The 23,706-nt window shown below is 45.9% G+C and overlaps 1 protein-coding gene and 1 long non-coding RNA gene across 2 annotated transcripts in view; both read left to right on the forward strand.

The window, feature by feature from the left end:
- The window catches only part of BCO1 (beta-carotene oxygenase 1), a 30,606-nt gene extending 22,804 nt beyond the window's left edge, over positions 1-7,802 (forward strand). The window contains exons 8-11 of the mRNA XM_073225543.1: positions 951-1,056; positions 3,794-3,888; positions 4,917-5,028; positions 6,986-7,802. Of these exons, the coding sequence (XP_073081644.1) occupies positions 951-1,056; positions 3,794-3,888; positions 4,917-5,028; positions 6,986-7,215 (543 nt within the window). The 3' untranslated portion in view covers positions 7,216-7,802. The remainder of the gene's footprint in view (positions 1-950; positions 1,057-3,793; positions 3,889-4,916; positions 5,029-6,985) is intronic.
- A 2,760-nt stretch (positions 7,803-10,562) lies between these two features.
- On the forward strand, positions 10,563-14,687 carry LOC140846957 (uncharacterized). The gene is made up of 3 exons (XR_012126531.1): positions 10,563-10,643; positions 11,452-11,690; positions 14,576-14,687. It is a non-coding gene; the product is annotated as an uncharacterized lncRNA (long non-coding RNA).
- Positions 14,688-23,706: the final 9,019 nt, after the last annotated feature.

Here is a 23,706-nt window from a genome sequence, read left to right on the forward strand (position 1 = left end):
ATCTAGTGATCAGGCTCTCTTTTAAACCATTTGGGTGGATTATTTTATTTAATCTGCTCAATAGCTCGGAGAGAATATAACATTTCCATGACATCTACACTATATCATCATTACAGAAGAGGAAACTGAACTTCAGACATACTATATAACTTGCTCAAGACCCCATAGCTAGTATGGAGGGAAACAGAGTTGTAGATGCTCAGTAACTATTTCCTGAATTGTGCTAAGTCCCTCTCCTGGGTGATGGTAAGGTACTGAACAGAGCACACTGATCATAACTTGAGACCAAGGGATGCCTTTGATAGATATTTTCCTCCCCACCAATTTTTATTGCATATCTGTTTTCATTTTCGCAGTGAAACATTTTCATAGGAGGAAATACAGAAAGTGCAGATAAGCATAGAAAAAGAAATGAAAGTCCCATAATCCCATTGCCTGCCCAAATTAATATTTGGTATATTTCTCCCAGGCTTTTTAAATGAATTAATTAATTTTTAAAAATCTTGTCGAGCTCAGATAGCGTATGCAATTTACTCTGCTGTTTTCCTCACTCAGGATTCTACCATGCGCATTTCCCATGTTATTTGCTCTTTGTAAGCACCCTTGTAATGACTGATGCAGCCTTTTACAGGTGAATCATCCAGTTATTTAAAAAGTGAGCATTTATAAGTGTATTAATTTCACTTGTGAGGGATGAGGCCGCCCAGAATAGGAAAAAAGAGCCATGGCTCCAGGGGCCCCATGCGACCACCTGCCCTGGGGGAGTCACTTCAGGTTACCTAATTGTTAACTAAGAATGAGAATATTAATGATAAAACAGACGCTTTCTGTAGTTAATGTAAGGCAAGAACAGAATGACACACGCTAAACAGTATTTCAACGCGCTCAGTAAAGCTGGTGTTCGCTCTGTGTAACACATTTCTTTTTTTTTGGAAAATCGATTCTTGCAGAAAGCAGATGTGGGCTCAAATTTAATCAAAGTGGCATCCACCACAGCAAGAGCCCTGAAGGAAAAAGATGACCAAGTCTACTGCCAGCCGGAGGTGCTTTACGAAGGTAAAATGCATCCTCTCTCCCTATGTTTAGGGAAGGGGCAGAGTGTCATGAAGACCCCCAAGGCCTCTTTATACAATACCTCCTTTGGATGTGGAAGAGCTATGCATGGACAAGAGACAAAGAGGAATGCCCTAGGGAAAAGCATCTGGGTGCTGGGGGGGTGGTCAGTGGCCCGGAAGACTTTCATGGCCGTCTTCTATAAATGCTGCAATTTATTGGACGCTGACTTTCTGAACAGGTACAGCAAGCTTGGGTTTCTGCTGCTCCACATTCAGAATACCCTGCAGGACAGGTGCCATCAGCCCCAGCCTATGGGGAGCAGGCTGGGCTCAGAAAGGTGGGGCCACACACAGAATGTCACCCCTCAAACAGAAAACACACCAGAGCAGGGCTTCTTGACCTGGGTGCCACTGGTACCTGGGGCCTGGCCATTCTCTGAGGTGGGGGCCATCCCAGCTACTGTAGGATGTCCAGTACCATCCCTGGCTTCTACCCATTAAGTGCTGGGGGCACCCCCACCTTGAATCAGAACAACCAGAAGTATGTCCAGACATTGCCAATGTCCCATGGGGGGCACCACCCCTCTGACTGAGAGCTGCTACCCTAGAATATGAGCCCGTGAGGCAGGGACCATGTTTCTGGGCTCTGGGTATCATCAGTATGTGACAAAAGTCTGGTTTAGAGTGGTCTGGGCTCATCACTTAAGCTGCCCAAGGACACTCAGCTAGAGTGGCACAGCACGACTCCACACTGGAGGGCCTCGCGCCCCACAGCAGCCACCCCAGTGCCAGGGTCAGGTGTCTGGAAGGACACAGTTCTGGGGACTTGCCTAGGACAGTCTTGGATTGCTCATGAGGACCCTTCTGTAAAGCGTGTGCCATGGGTCCTGCAGTGGGTTCTGTGTGGCACCCCACTGGAGTCTTCAGAAGGGAATATGTGGTCTTAGGCATCCGCTTCCATCTCCACTCACCTACCCCATTGTATGGGCAGATGGAGGCTTAAAACATCAGGTCTTTTTGTTTTGGAGAGGAGAACTGTTTATTTTAGCAATCTTCAGCAAGACTGAAAAGTATGACAGCAGACAAACCCCTCATCAGGGCTCCACCCGTGAAGTCCCTCAGCTCTCAGGACCACATGGCGTACGTTGGCGCTCTTAGGCCTTCTCAGACAGCCTCTCATTCTCTCAACAGTCTTATCCTGTGCCTGTTCACATTAGATGAGTTCACACACATAAAGGGCCTTGGTTAGGGCCTGACCCATAGCAAGAATCCAGCAAAAGGTGACTGTTATCAGGACACTGGCTGTATCATCCTTGCTTTAGAGCTGAGAACAGCAAAGCTAAGAATAACTTGATCACTTACTCAAAGATAGGCAGCAGAGCCAGAATCTGAACCCAGATTTCTTGGACTTGAAAAATGCTTAACCTCTGTATTTATAGTTTTATGGAATGTGTATACCATACAATCTAGAATGTTCTGAAATGGCTTCTTCCACTTAACGGATGTAGGCTGAGAGTTTTCTCACATCCTAAAAATTCCTCAAGAGCATGGCCTTAATAGCCACACAGAATTTGCAGGGATGGGTCGTATTTTACTTAATCAAGTGCTTATAGCCTCTCATTTACAGGGTGGAGGAAAGGGGGATCCAGGAGCATCATGGGAAGTTTCCAGCCTGCTCTGGCTCAACTGGGCACCTTTTTCTGATTTAAGTATGTGGGTGGCCCTCCTCCTCACATTCAGCTCGACCTTCCCCTTGGAAGTGTCATCATTACTTGTCCGTGGGATCAGACACCTGCCCACTGACACAGTCCATGCCCCTAGAGCCCCACTGAGCTGACACCGTTTAGGCCGTGGGCCCTTCTCAGAAAGCCTTCACATGTCACATGCTTCCATCCCTGCTTCCTATTTCCTTGGATATTGTAAGTTCACTAGCACATGGCTCCAGCTACCTGGACTATTTCATAAGAGGGGGCTTTCATTTTGGTATTCAGACTGGATGAAATTAAATTTCTTAATCAACACAACAGGCATATAGAAATATATATGCATGCACATGGGCAAAATTTTAAGGTCTTTTGGATTACAGAAATAGTAGATATAATGAAAATTTTATATAATGTGAAACTTGGAATATACACTATAGAATATAAGCTATAAGGAATTTATAACCCTAACAATGCTTCTAAACTTTCTTCATTTATAACATAGTGGAGATATTCTATAACCAGCCTTTTACACTTCATCTTATGATATGGACACTTTCCAATGTTGTTAAAGTTCTTTGTAAACACTATTTTTACATAAGGTTATTATTGAACTCACATGTTTATTTAATTACTCTCCATTGACACCCCTTTCCATGGCTCCAGAAGTATCTTTTCATACCCACACATGAGTACTTTCTTTTTTTAAAGAGTTTTAAGAAAATTTCAGTAACCTCTGATTTTGATCATGCAATTCTCTCTGATTTCTATCTCAGATAATTAAAGATGCTTATGCCCTTAAGAACCTAGTGTATCTTACCTTGCTCCTGAACCCTTTCATAGAGCTCGGGTAATTACCAGAAGTTCTCTCCTCTGGCCCTATGACCGCCCTTGACCCAATCCCAATCCTGAGTCAAGTTCAAGGATTCCAGCCTTGGGGGCCAATTTTCATGGAAATGATGCCCAGCCTGCCCGGAGGGCAGATGCTTGCAGTCCTTGAAGATGGGGGTTTCATCAGCTTGACCTTCTCTCTAGGCTTAGAGCTGCCCCGGATCAATTATGCTCACAACGGGAGGCCATACCGATACGTCTTTGCTGCTGAAGTTCAGTGGAGTCCCATCCCAACCAAGGTACCCAGTCCCTGTGTGGTCTCGACTGGCTTTCCTGTAAATGATTGTACCTGTCTGCAAAGGTGAATTCTCAGGTTCTCAGACTGAGTGGCCCTGAGCAGAAAAGGGAGGTCAGGATGGAGATCCCCTTGAAGACAGGGAGTAGGTCAGAGGTAAAGCGGTGATGTGCCCTCCAGGAGAGGGAGCTGATGGGCGGGGCTCAGGAAAGAGGTCAAGGCTGCAGCTTATCTGTTGATTTCTGTATTGGATATATGTTTACTAAGCACCAACTGTGTGCTACAATTCCCTACTACTATAGTAGGCCTGGAGGATGAGGAAGTGCACAGGGGGATTCCAATCCCTGCCCTCAGGGAATTTGCCCTCTCAGGCAGAGATAGCTGAAACTTGGAGGGTTTATTTTGCCTTTTAAACTACTATTTTCTGAACACTTCCTGTATCCCAGGGACTGTGCTAAATGCTGTACAGAAAGACATCACTTTTCTTTAATATCTTCATTGTTTAAAATAACAAAATGGAAAATCTGCAAACAGGGAAGAAATGTACAAACAGCAAAAAATTAAGGTTCCCACACACACGTGCACACAACCCAGGTCACTCCCCACTAAGCCCACACCCTAAGGAGAGGCAGGTCTGTTAGGGATTAAGAAATGTCAGGGACTTGCTCTTTTAAAACATCAGAGGAGTTGTATTATGCTTTGAATGTTTGCATTAAATATGTCCATTTATTCAAGACATACAAAAGTTGCAGTATAGCGCCAAATGCCAGATAAATTCAGGATTTTTATTTTTATTTGAATTCTGTCTGCAGTGCCAGCCATTAGATGGGAGGAAGACCTTTGCTTAGTTGGAGGAGGAAGCTAGCTGCTTTCATTCTGCTGTTATGCTGACCAGAGGTAGTTGCCACCTGGAGTCTACTTTAGAGGGACTTAGTCCCTGCTCTGTGCACCTTGATGCCTTCCTATTCATGAATGCAGGGAATAAGCGTGCTCTCCCAGTCATTCCCATGTCTCTCCTCTTTGGGTGTACAGATACTGAAATATGATGTTCTCACAAAGGCGTCCCTAAAATGGGGAGAGGAGCACTGCTGGCCGGCGGAACCCCTATTTGTGCCCATGCCAGGTGCCAAGGACGAGGACGATGGTAAGCTTCCAGGAGGGGAAGCTGGCTTGCTGCCCTCTGATGTGACTACTCCTCAAAGAGAGACATCATCTGGGGGCAGTGACACCCCCTTCACACAGCTGGTGGAGTCACACTTTGAAGCCCAGGTCCATCTGAGCCCAAAGCTGAGGGCTAGGGAGTCCCCAAGACCACCCCCACTTCTGACAGCTGTAAGTTCAGGGGTTCCCCAGGCCACCCATCTTCTACAGAAGGACTCACAGAACACACTGAACACTGTTACTCTCCTGGTTACAGCTTATTACAGGGAAAGATGCAGAGAGAAAAGGCTCATGGGGTGGAATCCAAGAGAGCGCCACCTGCGGGGCTTCCCCGAGTCCGGGGGCAGTTGGGGCCGCCCTTACTCCTCCCAACGGCATCTGTGGAGCATTGCCAGCCGGGGAAGCTCATCTGGGCACTGATGGCAGAGCTTTTCAGGGGCTTGTCATGTAGACATAGTTGACTGTCCATGTGGTTGACTTAGTGTTTAGGCCCTCTGGAATTCAAGCCAACCTGGAGGCCCAAAGTCCCCACCTCAGTCACTTTGCTCGGATAGATTATCTGCTGGCTCCAGGTAAATAAAAGACTCTCTTATCAGGCAGGACATTCGGAGGGCTTGGAGGTCACCTCCCAAAGGTCAGACCTCCCTCTGAGGGAGATTAAATTGTCACTAGAGGAAGTCCACTTACTTTCTACCAAGCAACACTACCCTCTCCCTGAGTGTAGAATCTTGGTCTTAAAATTCATTGCAATGGCTAGGTCAGAATTCTTAACTATCTCTAAGCACTTAACCTTTCCATGGAGCCCTTGAAATGTGTATTTGGGGCCCACTTCATGCTTCCTACAGGACCAAATGGTCCTTTCCCTCCTTAATTCTGCCTTTGACCCAGAAATGCCTTGCCCACACCCCTGGGGATGTCAGGAGGGTAACTAGAACCATGGGTGGGGCTGCCCACACCTGCAGGGAGGTCGGGCTGCCCCACTGAGCCTGCCAGCTGCTTCCCTCGGGTGAGAAGGGAGTGGTTTCTCTGTGGGCCTCATCTTCCCACTGATTGTGCCTGCATGGCATGACCGGAGGGGCCCAGGTCTCTGTCATCTCTGAGGTGGGGGGGTGTTGATACCACGGCCTGTGCTGAGGCTGGCCCCCCACTGGGCTGGGCCAGGGTTTCCCCACCTTCTCCCATGGGCAAGGAGTAGTGCTGTCTTCATTCCACAAAGGAGAGGCTCAGAGAGTGAGATAACTTACCCAAGGTCACACACCCAGTGCTCACAGAGAGGGGATTTGAATGCAAGCCATCTGACTTCAACTATGCTTAACTGAAACCCCAGAGGTGTTGGGAGAAATCATGACTGTTTGCTTATATGCATTGTTTTGTTTAATCCTCTATCTCTCGAGGGTGAATACTTAGAATATTTCCATTTTGCAGACTGGAAAGCTGAAGCCACTAGCATGCTGCATGTGCATTAAGTGAATTGGTGCATTCAAATGCCATTTGAGTGCAACTATTCTGAGTTTAGCCAAGTGACATATGTTAGCCTCAGTGCAGCATCAAACTCATTCTCTATAATAGAAATTTCTAAATAGCAGGAAAAGAGCCAGTCTTCAAAGCATGCAATAATTTACAAAATGCTTTCCTCATTCACCGTGCAAGAGAGCCTCTCAGCAACCCCAGGGTAAGGAGGATTATCCTTGATCTACGAATGAAGAGACTGAGGTTCAGAGAGACCAAGGGACTGGCCCAGCCAGGGCTGGAACCAGGTCTTCTGATTCCCAGTTCCCTGGCCTTTCCCTTCTGCTCACATCGAATATCAAATACACTTCCCTTCTGTTTTGATTACTTACACTCAAAGAGGACAGGCATACAGAGCTGAGAAACACCCTCCAACTGGAGGAAGTTCAAGGTAACACTTTTACAAAGTGTCTCTTCTTTTTTCCCCAAAGGAATTATCTTATCAGCTATTGTCTCTACGGATCCCCAAAAGCCACCTTTTCTGCTTATCCTGGATGCCAAAACTTTTACAGAACTGGCTCGCGCATCTGTTGATGTTGAGATGCACCTGGATCTCCATGGGTTATTCATCCCGGACACAGACTGGGCTGCAAGGAAGCAGGTCCCTTCCCAGGAAGAGCAGGACGGGGCTTCAAATGGCCCTGGGGCCCCACAGACCTGAGGATGTTGAGGCCTGGGCCCCGGGAAAGCACATGCCCCCTGCTGGCCTCCACAGACTCGGGCTGGATTCCTGTCTGGGTGGAGGGGAGGTGCTTCATTCTGTTCTGTGCTCAATCTTTCCTTGGTTGCTTTGAGACAAGCTATGGAAATAGCACTTGTCAGTATCTTTTCTTTCATCTTATTTTGGCCTTAAAAACCCTGTTGGAAAGCCAATCAAATATTTATTAATTAACCATGGCACTTTAGAAAGTCTAAGAGAGCCCCTTTCCTGTATTATAACAACCATGGCCATGGGCCAGAAATAGTTATTAATCATATCATCATTCTTAGAGCGAGCAACCAGGCATATCCAAGAAGATACAGGTGAACATCCATCATTGCTTCTTCCTCTTCGCCCTGTACCTGCCACCCGCCGCCCGCCTCTCCTTTCCTGTGGCCCATCCTGAGCATCTGGAAGCTCTGGCTTTCTCAACCACGCCTTGTTAGTAAATTATGTGGCCAGGAAGGTATGTTGCTTTGTGGTCAGTCCATGCAAGGCCTGCCATAAAATAGAAAATAATAAAGACTTTAACATCTGTTCAGACCTTACTTTATTTATATGTGGCTTCTTTTCTCTGAAGTTCTTCTAAGGCAATAAAATAAGAGTGCAGGATCTGGACGGTTGGTAGATGCCCCACTGACAGCATATTGGTGTGGGAACCCCCGCTGCAGAAGGGCTAACGGGCTGGCTACTAACTCACCTGGCCATGGCCAAGGGGCTGGAGTCCAGGATTGAGTCTCAGGCCAGGGCTGGCATGAATTCTTGCCTGATGCCAAGAACCAGGGCAGGGAGCCACACCGGTGTCTGTTTGGGAAAGGAAGTCTTCTCAGGCTGGAAGAGCTGCCACGATAGACCAGGAATTCCTAGCAGAGGTGGAAGGAGATTGGTGGTGGGGATGGAGGAAGTTGGGAATAAGCCGTGCAGGGTCCCATGCAAGTGCTGGGAGCTCCATGAACAACTAAGTCTCACCTTTATAGTCCAGTGGGTACCTCGTGTCTGGTTTAGGGAACCATGGCAGGCCAGATAATTCCCAAATGGGTCGGGGGGTGGGGGTGGGGTGGGGGGCAGACCTCTGAAGGCTGCTCTTGGCTTTTGCCCGGCTGCCACCATGAAGCCGTGCATAACCTCCACTCAGATGCAGGCTCCACTGGGTAGGAGAGTTGGTTTTTGGTTTCCATTTTTATTGGAATAAGTGTAGATTCTCATGCAGTTCTAGGAAATAATACAAAAGAGATCCCCTCGTACTTTACCCAGTTTCCCCCAGTGGTAACATTTTAGTACAAGATCACAGCCAGGATATTGCCATTGATTCAATCCACAGATCTTATTCGGATTTCCCCACTTTTACTTGTATCCCCTGTGTGGGTGAGTGTGTGCATGTGTTGAGGTCTATGAAATTTTATCATATGTCTCTTCCTCTGTCCACCACCATCAAGACACTGTGCACACCAACACAAGGGCTCTGGTGGTGGTTCACACTCACCTTTCTCCCTCCCCAATCCCTCCTCATCCTTAACCCCTGGCAACCACCATTTCTAAAGTTTTCTCATTTCAAAAATGTCATATTAATGGAACCTCACAGCATTAACTTTTGGGGGCCGGCTTTTTCACACAGCAGAATTTGCTGGAGATCCATCCAAGTTGTTCATGCTTTTATTCACCACTTTATCCTCAGCACCTAGAATACTGCCTCATGCGATGCAGGCTCTCAGTCAATGTTTGTTCAATGAATGAGTGCCCTCAACAGATAGATTCAACTCGATAATTCTACCAACAAGAAATGGATATTTTACTGAAGGTGTCCTGGGAGATGCGGAAGACCAGTCACATGGAGCCCAGTGACGTGCACAGAGCTTCCTCCTGCTGACATCCCGCCCCCCTGCTGACCCCTCCGGACCTCCTCTGTAATCCAGCATTTCCATTTCACAGTCCAGTTTATGGATCCAAATCAAACAAAAATCCGAACCCTGGAGACGGCAGAATGCAGACCATCGGCTCTTCCTCAGACTCTCCTTTGGGGACCTCAGCACCTCCAGCCCTGATGAGATGACTGGGAGGAAACGTCAGCCTTGGTGGTCTAAGACAAGCACGAGTGAGGTCTGCACTTGGGTGGCAGGAATGGGAAAGAGCTGGCAAATGTGACAGCCACGGAACTGTTCATCATCCTACTTTAAATATTTGAGAAGAAGGTGGAATTAAAAAATGTTTCCCCACCCCCATTCTACTCAATCATATTGCCAAATAGTACCCAGAGCTAATCACAAAAAAGGGTGCAGTTCTGTGGGGAAGAAAAATATGTCCGTGGTTTGTTTACCTTATTTAAGATGACGGGCGGAATACCGGACTGATGAGGAAACCCGGCACACCACGTCTCTCCCTCGGTTTCAAAAACACCAATGGTCAGTGCCAGGATATCCAATTTACCTTGATCCTTACTTCCATCATATTTCAAACAGAGGCCAATGTAATTAGCTCAAAACGCCACAGGAACCAAGACTCACGCATCTTTCTTGAAGGCACTCTGAGAAACGTCCTTCTTACCCTCCAGGCCATCCTTGTTATGCTTCATGTGGGTGTGATGCGTGGCCGGGAAGTTCTGCAGGGAACAATTGCTCCAGACCTGTTTCTGGCTTTGGTAAAGCCACGGCGTTTCATAAGTGCTCTAAGATGTGTCAGATACACGGTAAACCCTTAGATGTTCTGTGACCCACTAACTTTTTTCTTCAAGGATTTCTGTAATTTGATTGCAATTCAGGAATAAGCTGGACATATACTTGGACAAGTCAACCCATGAAAAACCTAAATGCATTTGAGTTATATCGGAATTATTAGTTCACACTTACTTCCTCCCAACCAGTTACCAAGCGTTGGGCTGACTCCATTAAGGAGGTGGCTGGTCCCGCGTAAGTACAAACACCTTTGATTAATTAAGCTGTTTAAAAACTGTTTGGGTGGTTTTTAAATGGCCAAGAGAAGTCTTTCCCATGGCAAATCAGGACATCCAGAGAGAAAAGTCACTGCCGCCTTATCTTCCAACAGTGCCGAGGAGACCTCTGGCCTCTACACTTCAACTTCCTCCTAGGAGTTTAGACTCAGCGACCAGGTGCAGACGCACGCAGAGCTGAGACCAGCAGCTGGGCCACAGCCGGGAACAGTCTCTGGAGGTCAAGCACCAGCCAAGAGGCTGGCATTTTCCTGGACAAGGCGAGCAAAGAGAGATGGGTGTTGGCGCAGGGTGGGAGTGAGCCAGCCTTCTGGCCTCCTGGCGATCGGGAAAGATACACAGAGGCGTGTGCCTTGGGGAGCTGCCTGTTTGCAGGGAATGCCTGACAAAGCTCTGGTCCTTGAAGGCTGAGGGTGCAGCTCTGGAAGAGGACTTGGAGGTGGAGGTGGGTGACTGAACAAAGCAGGTGTAGAGTTAATTCCTCAAGGAAGAACAGTGAAAAAGAAACACCAGGGGGATTTTTTTCCTCTGATTACAGAGGTCATATATGTTTGTTATAGAACACCTGGTTATATATTTTTTTTAAATGAGAAAGACACCCGTAGTCCCACTACCAAAACAGAACCCCTGAAATCATTCTGGGGTGTTTTTCCCCCCAGTTTTTAAACTTTTCTGTGCACAGTTTATGTTTTAGTGATCAGTTTATAACCTACTCACCAGTTTAAACCTGCTTTTTTCATTTAGCAAGTATTTTCCCAGATCACTAAATTCCTCTAATGGGAACATATTATTCTATCTTCAGGACATGGCATGATGTATCTATCCTCTCCTGCTGTTGGACATCTAGGTTGTTTCTTATTATTTACTGTTATTAATAATGCCAGAGTACTCACTTATGCCTGTGTTTCTAGAGTTCACCCCTCTTTCTGACTCTGTATTCAGGTGCTTGTTACTGTTATTTTCTTTGGTTAGATTCCCAGCTTGGGATTTCTTAATGAAAGAGTAGGAAAACAAGGTTTGGGGGCTTCTTTGAAAGGTCAACGATTTTGGTTTGATCCATAGGAAACTGAGAGGCCATTCTAGAATCGGAGGGGCTCAAATGGTCAAAGTGGCTCGAATCCACATTTCTCAGGAGACAAAAAAAATGGCTACATGTAATATAATGTTAGTCTAAACCCTCCCTCCTTCCTCTTCCCTATTCTTTCTTACCCTCTCTAACTTTCCACTCCATACAAATGCTTGTTCTGTTTCAGGTATAGTCACTTCATTCATTCATGCATTCATTCAGCAATAACCAAGGCTGTGTTGGCATCTAATGGTGAGCAGACCCAGTGTCTTAGCCGTCCTCGGGGGGCATAGAGCACAGAGAAGGACGCCACACCATGGGAGCAAGTCAGCAGATTCTGTGGAATGGTGGTGAGAAAAGAGGATGTGCCAGGAGGCGCCCAGGCTGCCGTGGGCCCCAGGCCTGGTTGCACGTGGATGGCAGCAGGTAACAAGGTGAAATGGGCCATCGGGATAGAGAAAGGGGCATGGGCCTAGGCCTGGGATCAGGAGAGCACTTGGTGAATTTGGAAAACTTGGACTGTGGGGTAGAAGGTGGACAGAAAAGCAGTTTTAGCCGGCCCCACAATCTATCCATACTCGGGTAAGAAACAGAATTGGCGTTAACTCAAAAGGAGTCCCCAGTGGCTTCTTCAAGGACAATCAAGGATGGATAGTCATTTTTTAAATCGTTTTTTTTTTTGAGATCTAACTCAGACACCATAAAATGCACTCTACTTAAAGTATACAATTCAATGGTTTTAGTACATTCAATATTGTGTAACTATCACCACTGTCTAATTTTAGAACATTTTCATCATCCAATAAGAAATGCTGTACCCACTGGCAGTCACCCCTCATTCTCCACCCCCACCCCCAGTGCTGGGCAAGCACAAATCTACTTTCTATCTCTATGGATTTGCCTGGGCCGGCCATTTCATATAAATTGAATCATGCAATATGTGGGTTTTTTGTGATTGGCTTCTTTCACTTAGCACAATGTTTTCGAGGTTGAAACAACCTGTGTTGCTGCATGAATCAGCACTTCCTTCCTTTTGTGGCTAAATAATATGCCACTGTATGAACAGACCACATTTTGTTTATCCGTTCATCAGTTGATATCCTCTGGATTGCTTCCTCTTTAGGGCTGTCATGAATATGCTGCTGTGAACATTCATGTACAAGTTTGTATGTGGACATATGTTTTCATTGCTCTTGGGTGGGTACCTTGGAGTGGAATTGCTGTGCCATATGATCACTGTGTTTAACATTCTGAAGAACTGCCAAGCCCTTTTTCAAAGTGGCTGCACCATCTTACATTCCCAGCAACGTAGCAGAGTCTCTGTATGTCCACAACCTTCCTAATTTGTCTGCTCTTTTTATTCTAGCCATCCTACATAAAGGAAATGGTATCTCATTGGGGTTTGGATTTGCATTTCCCTAATAACTAATGATGGATATTGAACATCTCTCCCTGTGCTTATTGGCCATTTGTAGATCTGTGGGAAAGTATCTACTCAAATCCATTGCCATTTTAAATTGGGGCATTTGTCTTTTTTTCTTTTTGTATCATTAATCTACAATTACATGAAGAACATTATGTTTACTAGGCTCCCCCCTTCACCAAGTCCCCCCCACATACCCTGTTGGTCACTGTCCATCAGCGTAGTAAGATGCTGTAGAATCACTACTTGTCTTCTCTGTGTTGCACAGCCCTCCCCGTGCTCCCCACAAACTATACATGCAGGGCATTTGTCTTTTTATTGCTGAGTTATAAGAGCTCTTTATATATGGTACATATAAATCCCTTATCAAATATATGATGTGAAATATTTTCTCCCATTCTGTAGGTAGTTTTTTTACTTTCTCAATGGTACCCTTTGAACTATAGAAGTTATAAAATTCTGATAAAGTCCAATTTACTGATTTTTTTTATTAAGGTATTTTTGATATACACTCTTATGAAGGTTTCACATGAAAAAACAATGTGGTTACTACCTTCACCCATGTTATCATGTCCCCCCCATGCTCCATGGCAGTCACTGCCCCTCAGTGTAGTAAGATGCCACAGAGTCACTCTTTGCCTTCTCTGTGCTACACTGTCTTCCCCATGTTCCCCCCACACTATGTGTGCCAATCATAATACCCCTCATCCCCTTCTCCCTCCCTCCCCACCTGCCCTCCCCCACCCCTCCTTCTTGGCAACCACTAGTCCCTTGTTGGAGTCTGTGGGTCTGTTTCTGTTTTGTTCCTTAAGTTTTTTATTATTTTTATTTTTATTTTTATTTTTTGGTATCATTAATCTACAATTACATGAAGAACATTATGTTTACTAGGCTCCCCCCTTCACCAAGTCCCCCCCAAATACCCCGTTGGTCACTGTCCATCAGCGTAGTAAGATGCTGTAGAATCACTACTTGTCTTCTCTGTGTTGTACAGACCTCCCTATGCCCCGCCCACATTGTACATGTTAATCATAAGGCCCCCTTTCTTCCCCTCCGCGCCTTCTCCCTCCCTTCCCACCCATCCTCCCCAGTCCCTTCCCCTTTGGTAACTGTTAGTCCCTTCTTGGAGTCTGTGAGTCTGCTGCTGTTTTGTTCCTTCAGTTTTGCTTCGTTGTTATACTCCACAGATGAGTGAAATCATTTGGTACTTGTCTTTCTCTGCCTGGCTTATTTCACTGAGCATAATGTCCTCCAGCTCCATCCATGTTGTTGCAAATGGTAGGATTTGTTTCTTTCTTATGGCTGAATAGTATTCCATTGTGTATATGTACCACATCTTCTTTATTCATTCATCTACAGATGGACACTTAGGTTGCTTCCATATCTTAGCTATTGTAAATAGTGCTACAATAAACATAGGGGTGTATATGTCTTTTTGAATCTGAGAAATTATATTCCTTGGGTAAATTCCTAGGAGTGGAATTCCTAGGTCAAATGGTATTTCTATTTTTAGTTTTTGATGAACCTCCATATTGCTTTCTGCAATGGTTGAACTAGCTTACATTCCCACCAGCAGTGTAGGAGGGGTCCCCTTTCTCCACATCCTTGCCAGCATTTGTTGTTCTCCAATTTATCTGATTTTTAAAAATCTCTTCTGCTTTTGGTGTCATATCTAAGAAACTGCTACTTAACCTATGGTCCCAAAGATTTAATCCTATGTTTGCTTCTATGAGTTTTACAGTTTAAGCTCTTACATTTAGGTCTGTGATCCATTTTGAGTTAATTTTTGTACACAGTGTGAGGTAGGGGTCCTCCTTCATTCTTTTGCATATGGATATCCAGTTGCCCCAGCATAAAAGTCACCTTTTAGGATTGATAAATCTTCCAGACAGAAAGAAAAATGTATCGCCCTTTCCTCCATCACTGCCTGAAGATGTTTCCTTCAACCAGCGAGAAGCAGCCGTGGGGCAGATCTGTGCTGGTCCCAGCAAGGCCTTGGTTCAGAGACAAGGAAAGCAAGATGGAAGCCTCAGTCAGCGGTGGTTTCCGTGGCTCCTTCTACAGTGGAGATCGAAGGTGTCCACCTCCATCTCCTTCACTGAGTCTTGGCCAAGTTCCAGGTGAGTCCAGCATATGGGCACTCAATTCTGAGTCGTATGCCCTGGAGAGTTTTTCTAGGACTTTCTTTCTTTAACTACATCTCTGTGTGCCAGGAAGGCTGAGGGGGGCTGATCTTCCCAGCTATCCAAACCCATTCCAAGAGGTAGGGGAGCTGGTGGGTGGATTTGGGAGCAGTGAAAGACACAGGCTGCCTGGTTTTGTCTTCAGTCTGCCCTTTGGGTTGGGCAGGCAAGAGGCCTTAGCCTAATTCAGGGTTCTTTAAATTACCACTGGAATTATTGTGGGAAAAACAGTATGTCTCCATCATCTGTGTATGTTCTTTAGTTAAGGCAGGAACTGAGCTTTCTGATTACAATAATATCAGCAACATAATGACAGATGCCATGCATTGGCCACTCATGCTGTGCCAGACAGCACACTGAAACTCTTCACATGCTGGTTCTCACCTCATCCTTGCAACACCTCTGAAATGGGTCCTGGTATAGGTTCCCAATTTATGGATGAGTAAACTAAGTCTCAAACCAGTTAAGTAACTTGCCCAAGATCACACAAATGGTCTCCAAGACTCCAAAGTCCAGCTTCCTAACCACTACTTGTACTGCCTACCCTTACGGATGTCTTCACCTTCAGGGCTCAGAACAGTGCCCGGGACAAGGTGGGTGCTTCATTAAAGGACAGCAGAGCGGGTGAGAGCAGGGCCTCCAGGCTCCAGGTTTTTGATATGTTCAAAACCTGATGCTGCTTCAGTTTCATCGTCCATAAAATGGAGCTCTCATTCCTCATGTGAAGAGGCGTTGTGCGGCTTCAGTGAAGGATGCCTGACACATAGGAGTTGCTCAGTACATTTTAGCTCTTGTATTAATGAGCCTTAAAAGTCATTAAGAGGTTGAATTTTGGCTCCCAACCCTTACTAGTCATATGACCTTTGATAAGTCATTTAACATCTCTGTGCCTCCGGTTCCTCATCTGTGAAATGGGGATAAGAAAACACATTGCACAGGGCTACAGTGAGGATTAAAGCAGTGTTCTTAGAGCCCTTAGAAGTGCCTGCCACTTACTCATCCCCACCTGTGCTGAGATGCAGAGGGTGCTACTTGGAAACTCATGAATGAAGATGGTGTTCCTGTCTTTAGGAAGGCCTCCCTCATGGCATGGTGAGAGAGGGAGGGGTCAGCTTCCCAGGACCCAGAGGAATCCACCCACCCAGGTGACCAATGGCAGCAGAGATGACATGGGCAGACCCCTGGCACACCCAAATAGCCATCGCATAGCAGTCTAATCAGGCGTGATCAGAAGACCCTCAAAGGGTATCTGAGTCATGTGGTCTCAGCCTGAAAAGCCACCATGTCCGAGGATTGCTGTGACAATTCAAGGGATAGTACCAGGGCACGAGGAGGTGTGGTCTAGGATGGGAAGTCCACATGGTAGACTATATTCTTGTCTAAAATATGCTGTATGAGTTTCTTAAAGCTGCTGTGACAAGTGACCACACACTCAGTGGCATAAAACAGCACAAATTTATCCTTACAGTTGTGGAGGTTAGATGTCCATGACGAGTCTCATGGGACTAAAATCAAGGTGTCAGAAAGGCAGCTTCCTTCTGGAAGCTCCAGGGGGGGCGTCTGATTCCTTGACTTTTCCAGCGTCCTCATGCCTCGGCTCCTGGTCCTGCGTCACCTCACCCTCTGTCCCCTGCCTGCCCCACCACATCACCTTCTTTCCTCCTATTGTCAAATCTCCCTCTGCTTCCCTCTTAGAAAAACTCCCATGATCACATTTAGGGCCCCCCATATAATCCAGGTCAGTCTCCCTATCTTAAAATCCTTAGGTTTATGACATATACAAGGTCCCTTCCAGGGATGAGGACCTGGGCATCTTGGGGACCATTACCCAGCCTGCCACAAGCACCTAGCTCTTAATGCCCTCGAAAAATACTGGTTGAGGGACTGTGTGAACGTCAGCCACTTAGTGTTGCGATCGGCACCATCATCCCGACTCGTCCCTCTCGGGAATTACCCCAAAAACACGTGGTCTCCTCACCTTTGCGTCCTGCTCGCATCGCACCTTGAGTGGATTTCCTGACCCTGATTTACCAGCGCAGTCGCTTCTTCCTCCATCGCACCCGATGCCTTTGCCCGCTTGACCGCCTTTGCCCTGGTGCACCTTCTGCTGCCTAGCAAACCGGAAAATGTACTTATTCATTACGGTTATTGGTATTTGTCCCCCTTCCTCACTAGAATGTAAGCTCAAGGATTACATCCGGGACAAGGATCTCTCTCTGTTTTAGTCCCAGATGTATCCTAGGGGGTTCCAGCTCTGTGTCTGGCGCACTGTAGGGCTCACTTCCCGATTTTCGCGTGAATGTGTGAACTGAACGGCCTCCCCACCTTTCTCTTGGCTGGGAGTCTGGCCCTTTATCTTTCGTGGGTGATCTTGGCTTTCATTGCCTGTGGTGAAGCCAATTGATTCCAGGCGAACCGCAGATTATCCATTCACAGGCCTCCACCCTGTTCCATTAACACATGGGCAGTTTTGATCTCTACAGCACACCAACCTCGATTCTTATCTCCACCAAGACTTGCGAAAGGGAAATGGATGGTTTGGCTTCGGGTATTTATCAGAGGATAAACTTTGCAGAATGCAGACGATTGCGGAGTGGGGAGGGTGAGCTGCCCCTGGCGGAAGCGGCTGCGGTTTGTAATGCTGGCTCATACTGCTTCTGCCGGTCTGCCCGGAGGTGATGAGTCTGTGGTATCTGCAGGTGGTCAGGCTCGGGATGTCCACTGTAGTGGGGTCTGGAGCACCCCACTGCAGGGTGGGCTTCAGGGTGCCCATGGGCTTCCTGAACTGTATGTGAATGTTTTGTGTGGATGTATGTTCTTAAGGACAGTGGAGTCCATAGCTTGTATCAGTTTCTCGACAGGGCAGGTGAAGAACTTCTGCTTTGCCCCTGCTGTGGGGGCTCTGTGATTCTGGGACTCATGACCCGTATCTCAAAGTAACAGACTGTGCACGGCTCAGAAAGGAAAGGCACAAGTTTGAAAGGCATGTCCCGTTCTCTCCAGCCCTACCTCCTAACAAGTGCCCAAGCTATTGTGCTCAAGAGGCTGAACCAGGCACAGGTCAAATCTCCAGGTGACCCATCTCAATGTTTTCAAGATTCTGGGCACTTCTTGAAGCCTCAGTTTTTCTCATAGGCAGAATTTTGATGGCTCTATTTTCTTTGATTTTTGTGTGCATATGAAACTGCTTCAAGGGTACAGAATGTTATAGAATTGCAAAGTATTAATGACAAAGGGAAGAGGGGCCCTATTTGCTATGTGGCAACAGACTGGCTTGTTTCCTACTGCCTCCCTCCCTCCGTTCATCCCAGAAACATTTCATTTCCTCACAACATGTAGAAAAGCTACTGCATATGTGACAAAGCTTTACAGAAAACAACAACCTTCATAAAACTCATGAATAAGCTGAGGTCCAGGGAGCTTATGCCACTTGTTCCAAATCACGCAGCTGGAAAGCGATGGGGCAGAGCCTGACTGAAAACCTAATTTTGTTTGATGCCAACAGCAATGTTGACCATCATTGTCCACCTTAAAAAAAAGGCAGAAGAGAGGGGAGCTACCTAGCCTAGGAGGTGGGGGGCGGTGGGGGGTGTCTAGCAAATAGAGCCCCTTGAAATCTGTGTTATACCTTAAAATGCATGCTCATGTTACAGGGTACTCCATACAACGCCCAGGCTTGTTTTAGTATCCAAGAACTTCCCAGCCATCTTTAAGTACAAGTGATGCTTTGGGACCCGGTGGAGCTCTTTGCTACAATCCCCACCACAAGCATTTTCCACGGCAGGTGCATGTTGTTTGAGTCTTATCTCCTGGAGGGCAAGATCTGAATCTGATTCCTCCTTTCCCCACCCAAGGCCCATCCCAGTACACACCATGAAACAGATAATGAATTTGGCAAATACTTATTGAATTCCTGCCTAACCAAGTCAGATGCCACGGGAGATACAGACGGCTATGATGTGGTCCCAGCTCTGAGGACATTTACAACTGAGCTGGAGAGGCCAAACTTCTGGAATCTGCTCGAAAAAGATCTTCCCAAGACTCTTGGCACAGCATTCTAAAAGCGTGGGACTGTAATATAGCAGTAGAAGAAATGATAGGCAATTAGACACAAAACAGAAAGTTTCATTAAATAGGACAAATTTTGTGAAAAGTGACAACCTGTTCCTCTGGAAAGGTAGCATTGTGTTAATTAAAGAGCACACCTTGAAGTCGCAGAGTATGAATTACTGATGTTGAAACCGGCCTTTCCCAAGAGAGAAACGCTGGCAACAGGGTCACCTGCTCTAGATGCTATCTGTTTTGCCAGAAGGGTCTCAGTCTCTGATTGGTTGGCCTCTGAGGGTTATGTTCAGAACATCAGCAGCATGGATAGACCCATGTTCCTTTCTGACAAACTTGGGTAGGTTCTGGGTTTATTAGATTCAGTCTGTTCATCACATGGTTACGGAGCTCACCGTGTAAGTGCCGAGGCAGGGATGCATGATGACACACTCACAGACTTTGCAATGACACGGGAGTCAAAACCCCAGCTCCTCCACAGAGTTGAGCTGAGGGACATGGGACAGAGTTTCGCCTCTCTGGGGATTGGTTTTTAAACCATAGCACAGAGATCTTAATACTTGTAGGTTGTTGTAAAGGTTCGTTGGGGTGATGGACATAAAGCTCCCTTCACGGGGAATTTCTCCAAGTAAGAACTCCACAAATAGGTACTAGGAGAAGTGGCAACTGTCAAAAAATGAAGGAAATGATCTCTGATTTCAAGAAACTCCCAGTATAGTGAAAAGACTAGATTATTTAACAGATAAATGTCATTAGTGCAATGGATATGACTTTTTTAAAAAGTGAACATTTACTGAGCACATACTATGTGCTGGATATGGTGCTAAACAACTGTACCTGGATAATATCATTTGATTCTGCACAAAACTGTATGCAGAAGGAATTGTTCCCAATGAGGAATCTGAGCCTGGTAGTTTGAGTAACAGGCCCAGGGTCACAAAGCTGAAAGGGGACAGATGCAGGGTTTGAACCCAGAAGTAGATTTCAAGGCACGAGCAATGAGAGAGAAAGAACTCCAGAGAGGCTTCACAGAGGCATGGCATCACTCCCAGAATGGTGGCGAGCAGCAGTCTTTCAGGCACCAAAGTCCTGGGAGAAGGAGCCCAGAGGGAGAGAAAAGCAGCTACGAAGAGCTGCAGGATGTACAGCTTGTCCCGTCCAGGAGCTCAGGTGCGTCTGTGCAGTGGGTCTGGGGTGGAGGATGGCGGAGAGCTAGGTGAGCAGGCAGGGGCCCAGATGGTGGGACACCTCAGGTGCCAGGCACTGGCTCTTGAACTTTCACCTGGGGGAAGCGGGGGAGCAATGTAGGATGAGAAAGACAGGATCACTGGTGTGGATGGAATGTAATCTATCTGCCTGTGTTCAAAGAGGAAATGACTCTGGGCAGTGTATTTGAATAATTAGACTGTATCATATTTTCCAACTCAATTACTACATTCTAGATATTGTTTATATGCAAGTCTCACCTTCTCTCCCACCAGTCTCTTAAGTCCCTTAAATGTTGACTAATTGCTTCTGTTCTCTTCCTGTTTTCCTAGTGCCTGGCATGTGGTAGGTGCTTTAAAAATCTGTGGAATAATTGAAGGATTGAAAGCATGAATGAATGAATGAGTCTCTGAAGAATTTAATTTTGAGCTAGATTTAAGAAAATGCATGTATTTGAGGTGTATCATAGGCCTTAATGTGAAAGGGAACCAAAAAAGCTTTGAGAAGCAGGCATAGAATATCATCATGGTTGCAAAGATTTTTAAACAGAATTTGAAAAGCACTAGCCGTAAGAGATAAATTGAACTACATTAAAATTAAGAATTTCTGTTCATCAAAGACACCACTCAGAGAGTAAAAAGACAAGCCCACAGATAGGGAGGGGAAGTCTGTGTTTCTATATATAAAATGAAGGTCTTCTATAAATCAATTAGAAAGTCCAATTTGTAAAAATGAAGCAAAACTTAAGTACTTAAAATACATTTATATAGTCAGGTGGTCAAAAAGCATATAAAAGATGCTCAACGTCATTATTCATTAGGGAAAAACAAATTAAAATACCACCACACACCCACCAGAAGAGGTGTAATTAAAAAGGCTGACATCACCAGTTACGGGAGGATGTGGAGCAACTGCACCTCTCATGCAGGACTGGTGGGTGTTTAGTTGGGTACAACCACTTTGGGAAACTGGCAGTTATCTGCAAGGGCTGAACATGTGCCACGACCCAGTGATTGAACTCTTGGGCCCATGGACAAGGGAAAAAGTGCATATATCTCACCCAAGGATTTGAGAATGTTCATAACAGCTCATTATAATACCCCAAACTAGAAACAATCCGAACACCCACCAACAGGAGAGTGGGTAAATTGTATCATATTCACACACAATAGAATAGTCACAGTAACAAAGACCGAGCTATTGCCACAAGCAAGAAAATGGAAGAATTTCAAAGATATTGTATTGGGAGAAAGAAGCCAAACAAAAAAGGCTCAAGAACAGGAAAAAACCATCCATAGTGAAAGAGGTCAGAACAGTGGTTTGCTCCGGGAGATACTGACTGGAAACGGGCCTGTGGGAACCTTCTGGTTACTGGAAATGTTCCGTAGCTGGTGATTTCACAGGTGCATCCATGTGATGAGTGCACTTTACTATATGTTATGCCTCAATAAAGATGCTTTTTAAAGATAATAAATATATTACAGCATTAACTGGTTTCCAGACTTGCTAGTTAAAAAGAGGTGTAACATATTCCAGAAAATATAAGAATGAATTTAAATGTTAAAATAAAATTAAAGGCCTGGAGCATGAAATGGAAGTAGAATGGGGTGGTTAAGAGCAGGAGTAGGAAATGAAAATTGAAGCTGGAGTTAGAAAATAGATTAAATTCCCCTAAAGCAAAGCATTAACATCAGGGAGAAACAGGCCTGAGGTGTCAACCCAGCCCTGGAGGGGATAGAGCTGGTAGGTTCTGGGATGAAGAGACTAGATTCTAACTTGAAAGTCAACTAGAAGCTAATCATTCCTGGGCCGGGCAGGGATGCCATTAAAAACCAGGACGACAATCCACGGTGTGAAGACAGTGATAAGAAACCTAACAAAACTACTTAGCATTTATTGGGCATCTGCTATGTGCCAGACCCTGGTGTCAGCGCGTCATTATTTAATCCTTACAACCACTCTGGTTACTGCGATTATCCCAATTTTACAGAGGGAGGAACTACAGAAGTGGAGTAATTTACCCGGTGTCTCCAAGAGTAGGACAAAGAGACCAGGGGGAGGCAGGGAATGAGTTAAAGGATTCAAATGGCCTCACAAGCTTTAACCAGGTCTAGGAGCAGGCAAGTGACTTACATGCTACAAGTTCTGCAGTGCTGCAGAGTAAACCGGCTCATTGTACACCCGCAGTGCACTGGCCAGAATTCCAGGGAGAGGACCTACTGAGTACGTTTTACAATCTCTCTGTTATACAAACAACGTTCAATACCCAGACTAAATTGAAAAGTGCAGAATGGTGTGCCTGGAAGGGGGGAAAATAAAGGTTCATGCATGGGACTTGGTTTTATAGAAGTTATTGGGGCAACCTATGCTCAGAGCTGTTAAGATGGGACTTTGTAAGGTCTGGGAATTTCATTTCACATTCCCTGAATCGCTCTTGATAATCCATCTTCCTTCACGTGGGCAATGTCAGGTTAGGCAGCAGTGGATAAAAAACTCCAGGAAGATTTTCTCCCTTTTCCCCTCCCTTCCTCCTATTTCTTTTTTTCAGTAAGTGTATCTTTATTGTGCACTATTATATTCCACAGTTGTTTTAGAGGCTGGGGATACAATGACAGATAAAATAGGAAGTTCCTGCTGGGCCCCATGAAACCTATATTACAGTTGGGGGAGATACACACTACACAACTATGCATCTTTACTTTTAGTGAGTGAATGCAGTGAGGAATAGTGAAGCTGGTTACGGGGAGGCCTTTCTGAGGAGTGGACAATTGAGCTCTGATCTAAGTAAAGCAAAAGAGCGAGCTATGAGAACATGAGGGAAGACATTCAGGCTGAGAATGCAGTGCAAAGGCCCTGAGGTGGGCACAGTGACACCTGCTCCAAGAAGAACAGGAAGGCTGGCTTGGTTAGCGCCGCTGAGGCAGAGAGTGGTAGGGGGCAAAGGCTGGATCCCACAGGACTTCGTAGGCCACAGACGGGAAGCCACTGGAGGGTTTTGCACTGGGAATTGACCTGATCTGATTAACTTATGGGGAGAAAGAACTCCTAAGGGGGCAAGAGGAAAAGCAAGGAGAGCAGCTAGGAGGCTATTCCCAGAGTCCAGGGAAGTTGGGGGGAGGCTGGATCAGAGCAGTGCTGGTGGAGGCTGTGAGACTAGGCTGGCCTCAGGGGACGGTCTGCAGGGGGAACCGCAGGATTTGCTGATGAATTGGATGAAGGGCATGAGAGACAGGTCAAGAATGTCTGTAAGTGTCTGTCCTTCTGTCCCCAGATGAATGATGCCACCACTTATTTGGAGAATGATTAGGTTTAAGGGGTAAACACAGGAGTTTGTTTTCTCTCATGTTAGGCAGCAGATGTCTGTTACTCCACTGGAGATGTCAGCAGGCTCTTGGATATACCTGCTTGGAGTTCAGTGGGGAATTGTGGAAAACAACATCTGAGGTCATCTCCCTCAGACAGAAAGTCTCAGTTCTCCCTACCTATTAACATGTATTCATTCAGCAAATATTGATTACCTACTACTGTGTGTCAGGCACTGTGCTGGGTGCTGAGAACGGCATGGATT

This window comes from Manis javanica, chromosome 17 (genome assembly GCF_040802235.1).
Source record: "Manis javanica isolate MJ-LG chromosome 17, MJ_LKY, whole genome shotgun sequence".
Lineage (NCBI taxonomy): Eukaryota > Metazoa > Chordata > Mammalia > Pholidota > Manidae > Manis > Manis javanica.